Below are 14,672 nucleotides of genomic sequence, written 5' to 3'. Positions count from 1 at the left end.
CATGTTACATAAACTTACGAGGGCTGGAATGACAATGCTGAATGAACAAGGCACACATCCATAGCTGAAGAAAAAAAATATTCAAACTCAGTTGAAAACTTGAAACTGCAGTACAACAAACTGTAAACATAATCACTTTTTTTTTAATGAGTAACAATGGCATGAATCCTGTTCAAAGATCTCTGGCCAAGAGCAGAACGTAAAAACAAACTGTAAACTCTCTCTTTATCTAAAACAGAACTGAACTGATACTTGAACTGAACTAATAGCACATAGCAAATTTCACCAGCCAGCTCGCCCAAACTATCAAAGTCTACCACTTAAGTACCTAGTTAAAACCAAATTATGTTAGCATATGTTTTTTTCTCAGAAGCAATATAAAATACACTGAAGCATCAACAGAAGCAGACGGTGCTAGACAATTGAGCGTCTTTTCTGGCTGCCTCCTGACTGTGCCAAATGGACCTTGGAGCAAGGCTGGGAAGGTTTCATCACAGTGGCGGTATCCTTCTTGGGGCCAGCATGGGGACTGAAACCAGGCGGACCAGCCCAACCTGCTGAAGAATGTTGCCGAGAACTGTCGGCGACATGGCTTGACACAGAAGAACAACCCTTCTCGGCAAATGAACCGGCCGATACAGATTCCTCCTGAGATGTTTGAGAAGCAGCATCAGCTCCCTGCCCCTCCGCGTATGCCGATTCAGCACAATAGTATGGCCAGTACGATGATGTTGGTATTCCAACCGCCATCGTCGTGGGGTCAGGCAATGTGAACCGGGAGTAGAGACGCGCCATGTAGCTGCCCATATCACTCGGATGGACACCGGCTATTCTAACCCCCAAGATGCGCCCCTCCAGCGGGCAACCGTTCATGTGAGTGAGAGCCACAGCAGCGCCATAAGCATCAGCAAATTTGACAAACCCGAATCCCCTGCTCGCACCAGTGTGCCAGTCGATGACCACCTTTGCTTGAGTGATTTGGCCGCATGGCAGAAAGATTTCAATCAGCTTTTCGGTGGTTACATGGAGCGGGAGATGGCAGACATATAGGTTGGTCATGTCAATTTGCCTCTGCTCGTTCCCAGGCTCCGGTAGTGTTAGACAATCCCCGGGATTAGGAAGGCCTGCTACTCTCACAACCAGGGTACGTCCTCCAATTTGGTAACCATCCATATGATCAATTGCAGCAGTAGCACATGAAGGGTGGCTGTACCTGACCATGCCATACCCATGGAACAGCCTAGATTGCACAATTTGTCCAAAAGGTCGGAAAAGCTCGACCAACTGATCGCCGGTTACCGTTGGCGGGATGCTGCCAACATACACATTGGCCATATCAATTTCTTTCGCGGGCTTGCCAGCTGGCAGTGATAAAGCTTGCTCTGCTGCATTGGTTTGACAAGAGGAGTCTGATCCCCTGACAACTAGCCTCTTTCCACCAATCAGGTACCCATCCATGTGTTCGGTAGCCGTGATCGCTGACGCTGCATCTGCATAGTACACTAGGCTATACTCCGGATTGATCACGACTTTGCTGATCCGACCGAAGGGCACGAAAAGTTCAACCAACTTATCTGCGTTCATGGTCTGTGGAAGGTTAGTGATGTACAGTCTAGATTTGTTGATTTCTGGAGAGGCAGTTGGTGAGCCTTGTACAGCTGAGCTGGAGGATGCTGCTGATGAAAGGCCTGCAACTCTGACAATTAATGTCTCCCCTTCAACCAGTGCTCCATTCATTAGTGCAATAGCCTCGGCAGCACATTGAGAATCAGCAAATTTGACAAAGCCATATCCTTTACCGGAATGAGCGCCTTCTTGGTCTGCCGCCACTCTCGCATGGGTGATCTTACCAAATGGCAAGAAAAGCTCAATCAGCTTATTTGTATCAACGGATGCAGGAATGTTGCAGACATATAGATTTGCCATGTCGATTTCCTTGATGGTTCTGGTATTGGTGTGTGATCCCACAGCTGAATTTGACAGTGTTGGAGAGATGTCAGACAACCGAACCTCTATCCTTTTACCCTCAACAAGAACTCCATTTAAATGGATGATGGCCTGAGCTGCATCACGAGAATCAGCGTACTTCACATGACCATATCCTTTGCTTAAACCTGTGGTGTGATCTTTGGGTACCTTTATCTCAGTTACTTTCCCAAACGGCCGAAAATGGTTGAGTAGCTTTAGCGTGTCCATGGATAAGGGGAGGTGGCTGACATACAAGCTACTCGAGTCGATTTCCTTTGAGGGCAGACTGCAAGTTTCTGACACAGATTGCTTTGATGGGTGGGATACTGATGTTGGAGGTCCAGCTACTCTAACCTCTAATGTTTTCCCATCAACCAGGCGGCCATTCATGCGTTCAATAGCTGCTGTGGCACTACGAGGTTCAGCATACTTCACAAAGCCATATCCCTGGCTTACACCAGTGAAACGATCATCCGCCACTTTTGATCGGACAATTCGTCCGAAAGGAAGAAATAGCTCGATGAGCTTGTGAGAAGTCACAGAAGTTGGCAGGTTACCCACATACAGGTTAGTGTCATCCACTTCTTTCAGCTTGCAACCATCCTTAAGCGAGGAGAGTATGTATTCTTGCCTCTTACGCAAGTGGCTATCCTGGTCATCAAACTGAGCTTTCCTTTTTACTAACTTGGCAGGACCAAAACTTTCAGTACTGTATGTGTAACAAGATACATCAGTAGCAAACCTGACAGATAAAGGTTTCTTCAACGGCCTCATTTCCATATCATCAATCACTGGTACCGCCTTGTGCTCATTGCTGCTACCCTTTCTCAGTGCCCGTTTTAGGACGACTTTCATATTTCGTTCCTTGTTGATAGTCTGCACAGTACTGGACTTCTTCTTCACAAATTCGTACTCATGAGCCACCTGATCATCACATGGCTCCACTTCATAGAGCTGCATCCTGTATGAATCAGTGAGAGGCTCCGGATAATACGAGTCCTGCTCGTCACTGTCTTCTTCCTCATAACAGAGTTCTGAAACAAAAGGTTCCTCGTAACTGGCATCCTCGTCTTCAAGTGGAGCCGCAACATCGCAAGGTTCCTCACCACTAACCTCTTCCTCTTCTGCCAAAGGATCTTCACAAGAATCCACAGCCTGTGTTTCTGGCTCACTATCATTGTCGTCTTCTTCATCATCATCATCATCATCGTAGAATTCACGTTCAAATGGCTCTTCTTCTTCACTGCCTTCTTCATATTCAGCAGGGACAGCACTCATGCCATCCTCCTGTGGCTGGTCAGCCAGGTCACTTTTGCATCCCATTCTTGTGACAGCAACTGTTTCACAGAGGAGAAGATTATTTAGCAAAGAAATACAGGATATGGCATCAGTTCTTAACACAAGTATTGAATGAACAGAAAATGCATAGCACGAGTATCGAATGATCAGCACACGTATAGCACCTGGACCTTGTAAAAAAGATGAGAAATGTACTACTAGTAGAGACCTTGAAATCTCATGTAAGCTGCACGACATGTCGTGTACACTCTTAATCCGCATTTGAGTCACACAATGTGTTGCATACCTTATACTAGTAAGTAATCACTGGACCCATATCAAGTTGCAATATCGATAGTCACAAAAACTAAAAGGAACTTGCATAATCAATCAGTGTGGCCATGCACGTCGAGAGATGCAGAGCCCAAGAGAGCTTCCCCTTCCACTATCCAAAAAATACCTAAACAGTTGGCACTCACATGCGTATAAAAAATGTGGAGCGCCCACTTCTTCCAATGATGGCCTTGTTTAATTTGGTACTACTGCAACTATGATGAAATGGCATCAGTTCTTAACACGGGTAACGAACGAGCAGCAAACCTAAAGCACTGGCGCCTTGTAAAAGAAAAGGAGAAATGTGCTCCCAGTAGAGACTTGGAATTGTAGCCGGTGTAAGTTGCACAAAGTGCTGTCTACACTCTTAATCCACATCAAGCTGCACTGCACAATGTGCTGTCTACACTAATAATCATGATAAGCAATGACTTGACCCATACCAAGTTGCAAAATTTGATTTGTTGCAAAACCAAAAGGAGCAATCGGTATGACTGCAGAGACGCAAGTAGTCTCATTGTGGTTTTAAGTGATTTCAGAAGGTGCTGCCTGCACCATACATATCTGTACACCATCTGCAGCAGAGCAGAGGTGATCTAGTGCAGATCAAGAGCTACTACATCCTACACACTAGTAGTACTAATTATGTACCCCAACGCACCAAATCTGCAGCTTTTTGTAACATTAGTAAGAATGATCCAAGGCCAGATGGGCTCCACATTGCAGCATTTCCATAGCAACCGTCCTAGTACTTACTAGTAGTAGTATATCTGTACTTTCTTCAGAAGATGGTGGTTTTCGTCCACGCTACAAACCCAGCAAGCAAAATCCGCAGCGCTTTGATCGAGCAAAAATAGCAGTAATCGAAACCCCCCTGTCTGGCCGAACCTCCCCCTTCCAAAATCGGAAGCTTGGGCCGAAACAGGGTCGCGTACGGGACGCGGCCGAAAACCCTCGTTCCTGCCTGCCTGCACCACTGGCCACGAGGATCGGCCGCAGAAACTAGGAAAGATCACAGCCATCGGAGGAAGAACCAGCCATCGGAGGGGGGAAAGGGGGAGAAGTACCTGTATCTTTCTCTGCCGCCGGAGACGGCGACGGAGCCTGCCGGCCGAGGGAGCGGCCTGGCGGCGTGGTCGAGGCTTCCGTCGGCAATGCGGCCGCGGAGGCGGAGGGTGAGGGGGGACGCGCGGTGGATGGACGGAGCGTGCCCGCGGAAGGGGGAGGTGCGACGGTGGTTGGGTGCGGCGTGCGAAGAATGGCAGAGCGGAGCGGAGCAGAGCGCAGAGGGACGGAAAGAAAGGGGAAGAAGGCTGTTCGTTGCGGCCGAGGGAGAGAAAAGAATGGGGAAATCGCGGGAAGGTCCCTGGCCGAGGGAGGGGATGGGGGAGCGGGTGATTTGTGGGTGTGCCGGGGTGTTATAGGGAAAAAGGCACGGGAGATTTTTGTTCATCCATCTTTCGTGTGTATATATATCGCTCAACCACACCGAGAACAAAAACTACGAGATCACTCACCCCTTTCGCGTGCATTTGTGAGTGTGTGAGGGGCAAAAAGTTACTACATGTGTGACTCCCACGTGGCATCATACCTTGCATGAAAATCAAAAAAAAAAAAATCATACGAACACTCAAGATCCAATCTAGGTGAGTGTATGCGCGTGTATATGAGCGCTTGTGTCTGTACTGATGCTCAAAAAAAAAGCTAGGAGACGGAAGTGTGTCTACATACCCTTGTAGACCGAAAGCGTTAGCGTTGTAACACAGTTGATGTAGTCGTACTCTCCACGATCCAATCCGATCTAGTACCGCACGTGCAGCACCTCCGAGTTTACCACACATACGGCTCGGTGGCGTCCTCTCCTTCTTGATTCGGCAAGCGAGGGAGAGGAAATAGATGAGATCTGAATCAACACGCATGGTGGTAGTGGAGGCGGCGGGCGTGGCTGACGAAGACTACCGACCGCTAAACCCACCAGCGCATTTGGATCGGCTTCTTCTCCACTCGGTGGCATGGGCATATGACACCCAGTCTATGTGCCTCCGCGACGCAAACGCGCATCTGAACCTCCACTTTCGGAGCCGACGTGCCGGATTTGGCCTCCGACGACCCCCGAAGACGTCCACATGCAAGCTAAAGGAAGATCGAGAGGCCCACGACCTCCTCGAGGTGGAACGTGCCGACAAGGGAAACATGGCAGAGCTCCGCCGCGTGTACTCGAAGAGTGCTGAGGTGGAGCGCAGGAGTAGAACTCCAATCAAATATCTCCGACCAAGAGCACACAATATATCACTGAGATCGCGGACACAAAACCACGAAAATTCGGTAGGCACACGCATGAATTTATCATCTGGTGAATAAATTTAACTTGAACTGATAACCCCCACACCCCCTCACTTTCTCAAATAGAACACGGAAGAGAACATGCCGATACCTAAGAGCATCTACAACCGGACTCTTCAAATTGATCGGGCGAACGTAGGACCACTTACCGGACATGAGAAAGAAGAAAAAAGTTGACCCAATCAGACCCCTCAAAGCCTCCTTAAATGTCTAGGTTGTTCGACACTCCTCATATTGCCATCATATATGAGATGAATATGACGAGTGCCCGGGCATGTCCGTAAGTGATCCTACGTCTGTCACATAGAATTGGAGCCACGATAGAGCATCTTTTTCTTTCTTTACAATTATATTCTTTAATTCTCTCCTTCTCCACCAATGAGATGCATGTGACAGGACGTATAAGGGAAAAAAACAGGGGCATGGCTACGTGGGCAGATAAATGTGGAGTCAAAACGAACACTCTCGTACACTGACCGGACGGGTCCGCTGACGTTTGAGGGGTCAAATTTGTTCAGTCTGACTGTTTGAGAGGTCAAATTTGTTCAGTCTGGCCGTAGATGCCCTAACTGAACATTTCTTCAGAATGTACCATCAGCAGCAAGCAAGGCAGAGACATCTTAGAGGGTGTTTGTTTCCAGGGACTTATGGGTTTAGGGACTTAAAGAAGTCCCTATAAGTCCCACCTAAACCAAACACAAGGGACTTACTGGGACTTATTGTGGTGATTTGGGACTTATCAAATAAGACTCTCAGGGAGGAGCTTATTGGGACTTATCGATCTAGACCCGCACCGCTCGTTCCCCTCCTCGCCTCGCTCTTTCCCTGCGTCGCGTACCGCACATCCGCTCGTTCCCCTCCTCGTCACCTCGCTCTTTCCCTGCGTCACACCAATCGCCGCCGCCGGCGGCACCCTCAACCGCCGCCGCCATGGCCGATGAGGAGGACGAGATCCCCTTCTTCTCTCAATTCCCCTCGTCTCAGCAGGCACCCGAAGGCTCATCCGCCGGTGGAAATCTCGGGAGGGGAATGGGTTTCTTGGATCTCAACAACAACGTCGACATCTTCCCGGAGTTGGGCTCGTACCAGCAACTTATAAGTCCCTGTAAACAAACAGGCAGGAACTCGGGACTTATAAGTCGATGTAAACAAACAGGCAAGGACTTATGACTTATAAGTTGGGACTTAAAAAAGTCCTAAAACTTATGAAACAAACAGGGCCTTAACTGAAGTTGGCATCACAAAATAACCATGCAAAGCTGCTACATGCAATTATTAGCATGTTAAACATTACAATTACGGTGCCAATTAGTTTCATCTAGTACAAAAGAAGAGTGTAGCAATTAGCAAGGATAGAGGGCCTGGAGGGTAGGATGCAAGCACGGCGAGCTCCGCCACGCCCTCGCGTGCAGCCGGAGCGTCTCCCGCGCCCGCTTCCTCGTCCTCTCGTCGCACCACTGCCGCCCCTCCTCCGGCGCCGACGCCGCCACCAGGCACAGCTTCCCCACCGCGCCCGTCGCCGCCATCTCCTGCACCACTGCGACCGTCGCCGCGTGCCGGGCGATTGATCGGAGCACCCGCACCGCCTTCGCGCTAGCCGCCATCGATGCCCCAGCCACCCACGCCCCTACGGCTGCCACGCCGGCTCCATGCGCCACCAGCGCTGCGCGGCCCTCCGCGCACCCGCACAGCCGGTTCAGCGCGCACAGCGCCAGCTCGCACCACGCGCGCCGCCGCTCGCCGTTCACGAGCAGTAGCAAGTCCACGAGCGCCGCCACTGCACCGGCCTCCGCGGCTTTCACCCGGTTTCGCCCGTGGGCGGTCGCACCAGCCAATACCCGAAGCGCCGCCTTGGTCGCCATCGCGGTCGATGCGCCCATGCCATCGTCACCGCGGAGCAGCCGCACAGCCTCGACGAACACCTGCTCCGGCAGCGACGCCGCCCTGCTCGGCGCCATGCACGCCGTCACGTCCGCCAGGAGCACGGCTGCGCGTGCCCGGGACGCCGCGTCGGCGTCGGAGCCGGAGTGCCCCTGCAGGGTGGAGACGAGCGCGCCGACCAGCGCCGCGCCATCCCTGTCTACGGCGCGCGCCAGGCACCGCTCCGGTAGCCGGAGCGAAGAGATGACGTCGAGCGCCGCGGCGGCGTAATCCGGCGCGCACGTCGCCGACGCAACGAAGACCTCAAGCAGCGCGTCCGCCGAGCCGGGTACGGCGGCGATGAGTTCCCTGCCGCGCTCGCCCTCCGCCGCCACGTCCCTGAGCTCGCGCAGTGCCGCAAGGGCCTCTCGCGCCGGTCCCTTGTTCTTCGCGTCGGCGAGGCGCGACACCAGCGCGGCGAGGCGGGCGCGGTCGGCAGGGGCCGAGTTCATCGTACGGTCGACGGCGTCGTCGGGGCGGTGGAGGGCGCACCAGGAGCGGATGAGGCGGGAGAGCGTGTGGTTGGGCGTGGGCTCGCAGTCCGGCAAGACGGGCAGCTTGGTGAGCGGGCAGGAGGCGGCGAGGCGGAGCCAGCGGTGGATGGCGTGGCGGTCGTAGGTGATGCTGGTGGGGAGCGTGACGGGGTCGCGCATCACGTCCAGCGTGATGGGGCACACGAAGTAGGACGGAACCTCCACCTCCTCCATTAGATTAGAACACGAGCAACCTAGGGCCTTCCTCTCCTCCTCCTTCTTCCTCTAGCTGTTGCAATGGTGGTGGTGAGACTGGTGGAGATAGTGGAGAATGAGAGAGCAATGGCGGATCGATGGCTACGAGCGGTTGATGCTGGAGATATTGTGGGAGGAAATCTTTGACAAAGCGGAGTATTTTATAGTATACGCGTGAGATCGATCGAGATGGATGTAGCGAGGATTCAAACCCAAGGACGTGTGCAGGTCTGCATGCTTTGGTTCGGTCAGTCCACTCTATCTCTATCCTTCTTCTTGGAAGGAGACCGGCTGATTTCCCGACCATTAAACAATTCTTTTTAAAATATAAATCCAAGCGGAAGGGCGTGTTTTGTATGTTTTCGTCATGTTTTTTTGCCGCATCGTGTCCGAATATTGACGTTGCGCTGTCCTGCTCGGAAGCTGCATATGAGGCGCCCGGAGACGCCAAGCAGAACCGACAGAGAGTTGACGAAGCGAAGAGCCTGGCAGTGATTTTATTCTACTCTCTCCGTTCGTAAAACTTGTCTTTTTATAGATTCAAATGGACTTTCACATACGGATGTATATAGACATATTTTAGAGTATATATTTACTCATTTTGCTCCGTATGTAGTCACTTGTATAAAAATCTAGAAAGACAAATATTTAGGAATGGAGGGAGTACCATGCATGCACGGGATGCATCTCCGCGGTACCTAGCTGCTTTGAGATCTGCGCGATGTTTTCTGATTTTTTGACAACGTTTATGTTAGTTTCAAAGTATTACATGGTGTTTTGTTGGTTTCTTCTTGTTTCAAAGTGTACCCTGTTGTTTTCAAGAAATTAAGTAATGCACTCGCTTTCATTGATGATTTCTTTTAAGGGGCTGGCTATTTGTAAGTTCGCCTGAGAAAATTTTGGTGCAAGTCCATTTTCTTTTACCGTTGCATCTTCACTGTACTGCTATGGTGTGTTTTCTACCTTCATCCTTCTCTTCAAACGCAAGCGCCGGTGGTCGATTCGTCTGCCACGGCCACCTGCGGCTGCCACGCCCCCCCCCCCCCCCCTCTCACAGCTCACTGCTGCTCATAGCATCATCCTCGTCTCCGGCGGGACGTCGCAGTTTGTTTACTCGAGCTCCGGCATGGCCTCCTTCCTTCCTAAGCAAAGTAGACTTACATAAAAAAAATCAAATGACTTAAATATAGCCCGTATCGTTTTTAAAAGGCTAGGTATTTACTTACTCCCTCCGTCTAGGTGAGTAAGTCATGTTAGGTTGTGCACCGTGACCAAGAAGGAGGGGAAACGAGAGACATTAATCATTATTTGCTAATTAATAGCATTGCATGCAATAAACTAATCATTACATGTCGTGTTTGGTAGTCTCAAGTCATTAAAAGCATGCACACCCCTCGTCTCTTATTGGTTCATATGTGAAGAAACAAGAAACAAGGTAGAAGTTAATGCACCGCGCCTAGGTGTCTTGGGATTATTTGGTTTTCGTAAGATGACTTACACACCTAGACGGAGGGAGTAGTACCCAATTAGTTTTGTGTGGACTAGCCTGTGAGGCAAGGCAATTAACATGAGTAGACAAGCAAAACGACAGAGAGTTTGACGAATTAGGCAGAGTAAAACAAGCTCGGGAGGACAAAACGGGCAGGCAGAGACCATGCATGAAGTCTCCGACGTTTAGGAGGCTGAGACCGACGTGGTGTCGCGCGCTCTAGCTTAGCTTAGCTTAATTTTGGCGCGAAATTTCTGGTGCTTACTCTTGTCCTGTTGTTGGTTTGTTTTTCTCTCGTGGTTAATTACTAGGCACTACCGCACTAGCTAGGCAGGCACAAACAGAAATGGCGCGTCTCCGGTGGCCAACGCGGCATCTTTGACCACCCTAATTGTTTGAATAGTTTTAGCTCGATCCATTTTGAAGATAAATTCCATGCATGCACATCGGTAGCAAGTGCGTGAGTATGAAGCACCCTGCGACCGTGCACTGTTTTTCTGAACCTCACACACAAGGACCCAAGGGAATAGTAGCGTGTCAGTTTTTTTTAAAACTCCTGATTTATTCATCAAACATCATGGCAGTACAAAAAACATGATTAGTAAAATTTTTTGCATTTATGTTCGTAGACCACCTAGTAATGACTATAAGCACTGGAGCAAGCTGAAGGCACGCTGCCGTCATCGTCCTCCCTCACAGGAGTCAGGCAAACCTTGTTATAGTAGACAGCCCAGAAGTAGTCATGCTAAGGCACCAAAGGGCCAACAACCCAGAACAAGAATCGTCATCGATGAAGAGAAGCGTAGATTAAATGGATCCAATCCATAGACACACGAACGCAGACAAATGGAGACCAGATCCACCGAATACAAATAGAGATCCACCGGAGACACATCTCCACACACACCCTCCGACGACAAGACACACACCGCCGGGATAGGTGCTAGGCAGGGAAAACGTTATTCCATCTTGACGGAGCCGCCGCCGCCTCTCTTTCTGAGCATGACACAAACCTTAAACATACTCAAGAAAACACCTAAAGCGGCAGACTGGCGATGGCGCCGGTGGGAGGCGGGGAAACCCTAGCCCCGTGGGAGTCGATCATGGGGAAGGATAAAAACGTTCCTTGTAGCATCTTAGCATTATAGTGCATGAAACTTGAGCCGCCATACTATTTTTTTGCGCTGGAAACCGGGAGCTTTATTAGGTTAAAACAAGATTACAATCTGTAGCTAGTACAACCGCTACATAACCTGGGACATCTTGAAACCAAACAATGGTTAGATGATTGCTCCTTGCAAGTTTAGCTAAGAAATCCACAATCCCATTCCGAGTATGACTAGTCTTATCTAGCTTAAGTTGCCGATCTCCACTAACTCGTTCACTTCCTCCACAAAATGACGGAGTTAGGGCCAATCAACCTTATTGTTTCTCAAAGCTAATACACCTCTGGCATTGTCCGTTTGAAGAATCATTAGTAGGGATATGCGTTGAAATATATTGTCCACCTTTCTTCATAAGTTCAGACTTTTGGAGCAATTAGCAGGTGCATGAATTCAATATAGTATCAGAGGCAAGAGGTCTTGAATTGAAAATCCTACCAACACAGTATTAAAAAATAATTTGCGGCCTACATCAATCCTATGTCTAAGGATTAAACAAGCCTAGACGTTAGCGAAAAGTGTTGAAATATATTGCACGCCTCACTCCATCAATTCAGACTTTTGAAACAACTGACTGGTGCATGAACTCAATAACATATGCTCAGTGGCTCTTTGTATGCCCTCCTTGATTGCCATCAGCTCAACCTCAAAGGCCTCTCCACATCTAAAGTAGCGGCAAGCACAAACAATCAGTTGTCCTAAATTCTCCCTGACAACAACTCCCACCCCGCCGTATTTGCTTGTATCACCATACGAGCCATCCATTGTTACATGTACCCATCCAACTCAGGTTGGAGACGGTCCGGGCCGGTCCGGTCCCGGTCCGAGCCGTCATTTGGACCGGCAGCCAGCGGTCCGGTCCGGACCGGACCGAGCTGTCCAACGAGCTGCTTTTCTAGGACCAGACCGTTTGGGGGTCAGCTCGGTCAAGCCCGAGAGGACTGAATGGACCGACCAGTGATGTTGCCTGGCAGGCTGTTTTTTGCTGCGTTTAGGTCCTATGTAGCTGCTGGTTATGTAGTTGCAAATAGCTGCCTATCGCACACAAGAGAGAGAGAGAGGGAGAGGATTTACTGAATCTAGCTAACCATCTAACTGAATCTAGCTAACCATCTAGCTGGGTCTTGCGAGCGAAACTAGCTAACCATCTAACTGAATCTACTGACAGACTAGCTAACTGAACTACTGACCGTACTGACGAAACTGAATTTTGACGAAACTGACGAAACTGACGAAACTGAAATTTTACAAACTGACAGCGAGCCGCCGGCGTATGTGGACACGCTCATCGCCCTCTGGGTCCTGGAAGACCACAACGGTAGCAATTGAAGGCGGCAGCATTGGCTCGCCGACGGTGAAATCGTGGGCTTGTGCGCCGAGTTCGTTGGTGCATGAACTGAAACAGTGGCCTCAGAGCTGCAGTACATGGCGAACCTGGTGAAACGCCCACACATGCAAGATGCCGTCCAGTTCATCCTGGTGGCGCCGGCGAGACGTTCGCCTACCTGGGCTAGCTGGTGGCCAGTGTGCGTGCTGCGCTGAAACGATAGCCGTGACCATGGTCGAGAACTCCAGATCAGCGGCGGTGCAAGCACGACAGCGATGGCGAGTGGCAGCAAGAGGCTATGGCGCATGGGGAGGAGAGGAAGGAAGAATAGGGGAAGCTCGGGGACACGATGGTTCACCCGGGGGCTGCCGGTGGCCGCGACGACCAGGAACAGCGGCGGAGGTGACTACGTTTTCTCGGTCCGCTCGGTCGGCTCGGTTAAAGCCCGGACCGGACCGAAGCTTTGTCAGGCCTGATTCTTGAGCTCGGACCGACTGATTTTTTGAGCGGGCTAGGCCCGAGCTGGCCAAGACCGAGCGGGCCACAAGCCGGTCCGAAAGACCGCTCGTGTCGTCCACCCTGACATCCAACGACCGGTTTGCCTCCTAGTTAGCCCGTCAGAAACCAGGGAAGTTCTCCGCCTACTCCTCCCCCTCCATCCTCCCCCTCCTCAGGGCCGCCTCACTAGTAGAAAAGGGGGCAATGGTCCAGGCCGGGTCAGCCCATTAGTCCCGGTTCAATCCAGAACCGGGACCAATGGGGGCATTGGACCCGGTTCGTGAGCCCCGGGGGCCGGCCGGGCCACGTGGGCCATTGGTCCCGGTTCGTCTGGACCTTTTGGTCCCGGTTGGTGGGAAGAACCGGGACCAATGTGCCTTGCTCCTGGCCCACCACCATTGGTCCCGGTTGGGGGAATGAACCGGGACCAAAGGCTTCCCTTTAGTCCCGGTTCAAGCCACGAACCGGGACCAATTAATTGCCTATATATACCCCTCGAGCAGAGCACTCTCACTGCTCTGTTTTTCGTGGCCGGCGAGGAGAGAGCTTTGTGGTGCTCTAGCTCACCTCCTATGCACACGAGGTGTTCGATGGAATGCCCGAGCCACACTACTTAAACTTTCTCCTCTCCAAGCTCCACCTCCAAGCTCCATTTTTCTCAATATTTGTCTAGGTTTAGCGGTCCGTCACGTCCCGTCCCCGTCTTCACCGCCGTCGATCGCCCGCGCCGATGTCGTCGCCTGCACCACCGTGGTGAGCCTCTTGTTCTTATCTTCTTTCTGAAAGGAAAAAAAACTCTTACTTGTATGTTTATATAGATACTTGTATAATTTTCTTACTTTTATTATTGCATCTTATATAGTGCGATGGTTTTGGTATCCACCCCCGTCGGCCCTCGTCCTGTCTATGATTCAGATGTGGTATATATTATCTTTTCATAACTATTGGTTCATTTATTGTTTATGACAATTATGCCGACCAACGTGACATAGATTTTATTTATCTAGGAGGTTGTTGAACCGGAAATTCCAACCGACCCTATTGTCGAGAGGTTAAATTTAGTTGAAGAAGAAAACAATTTGTTGAAGAAAAAAATTAGAAAAATAGAGGAGGAGAAGATGATATTGGAGTTGCATGTTGCGGATGTCGTCGATGATCACAAGATCAAGATGGATGCAATGCGCTTGAAGATTAGAAAGATTAGAAAATATGCCATTCATACCGAGGCTTGGTATCATTATGCCGTTGGATCAGTTGTTACATTGGTTGCGATTATGATCGCATTTGTTTTCGCATTGAAATGTTTTACATAGTTTCAGTGTATGGTTTAATTAATTTAGATGCTCTGCAGAGCTTTATGTTGTTAGATGAGAACTATGTATGTACTTTGGTTTTAATATGATGATGAACTTCTATTAATTTGGTCACTTAATTATCTATTCATGATGTTCTGTAATGATTTTTGACACACTTAATTATATATAATGCACGCAGATGAACCGGCAATGGATGTACGGTTCAAGACACACCTCCGAGTACATTAAGGGCGTGCATGATTTTCTCGAAGTGGCTGAGGCAAACAAGCAGAATGGTTTTATGTGTTGTCCATGCCCTATATGTGGGAA

The 14,672-nt window shown here is 50.0% G+C and overlaps 2 protein-coding genes across 2 annotated transcripts; both read right to left on the bottom strand.

The window, feature by feature from the left end:
• Positions 1-123: 123 nt before the first annotated feature.
• Positions 124-4,893, bottom strand: LOC123047474 (uncharacterized). Its single transcript, XM_044471040.1, has 2 exons — positions 4,647-4,893; positions 124-3,305 (listed from the first exon to the last, which is right to left on the bottom strand). The coding sequence occupies exon 2, from the start codon at positions 3,289-3,291 to the stop codon at positions 415-417; it is 2,877 nt and encodes a 958-aa protein (XP_044326975.1). The 5' UTR covers positions 3,292-3,305; positions 4,647-4,893; the 3' UTR covers positions 124-414.
• Positions 4,894-7,149: 2,256 nt separating this feature from the next.
• LOC123042809 (E3 ubiquitin-protein ligase PUB23-like) lies at positions 7,150-8,784 on the bottom strand. The gene has a single exon (XM_044465184.1). The coding sequence runs from the start codon at positions 8,547-8,549 to the stop codon at positions 7,266-7,268; it is 1,284 nt and encodes a 427-aa protein (XP_044321119.1). The 5' UTR covers positions 8,550-8,784; the 3' UTR covers positions 7,150-7,265.
• Between the last annotated feature and the right edge of the window lie 5,888 nt (positions 8,785-14,672).

This window comes from Triticum aestivum, chromosome 2B, assembly GCF_018294505.1.
Source record: "Triticum aestivum cultivar Chinese Spring chromosome 2B, IWGSC CS RefSeq v2.1, whole genome shotgun sequence".
Lineage (NCBI taxonomy): Eukaryota > Viridiplantae > Streptophyta > Magnoliopsida > Poales > Poaceae > Triticum > Triticum aestivum.
Note: the sequence above shows the minus strand (reverse complement) of the source record. Positions and strands in the feature narration are given on the sequence as shown.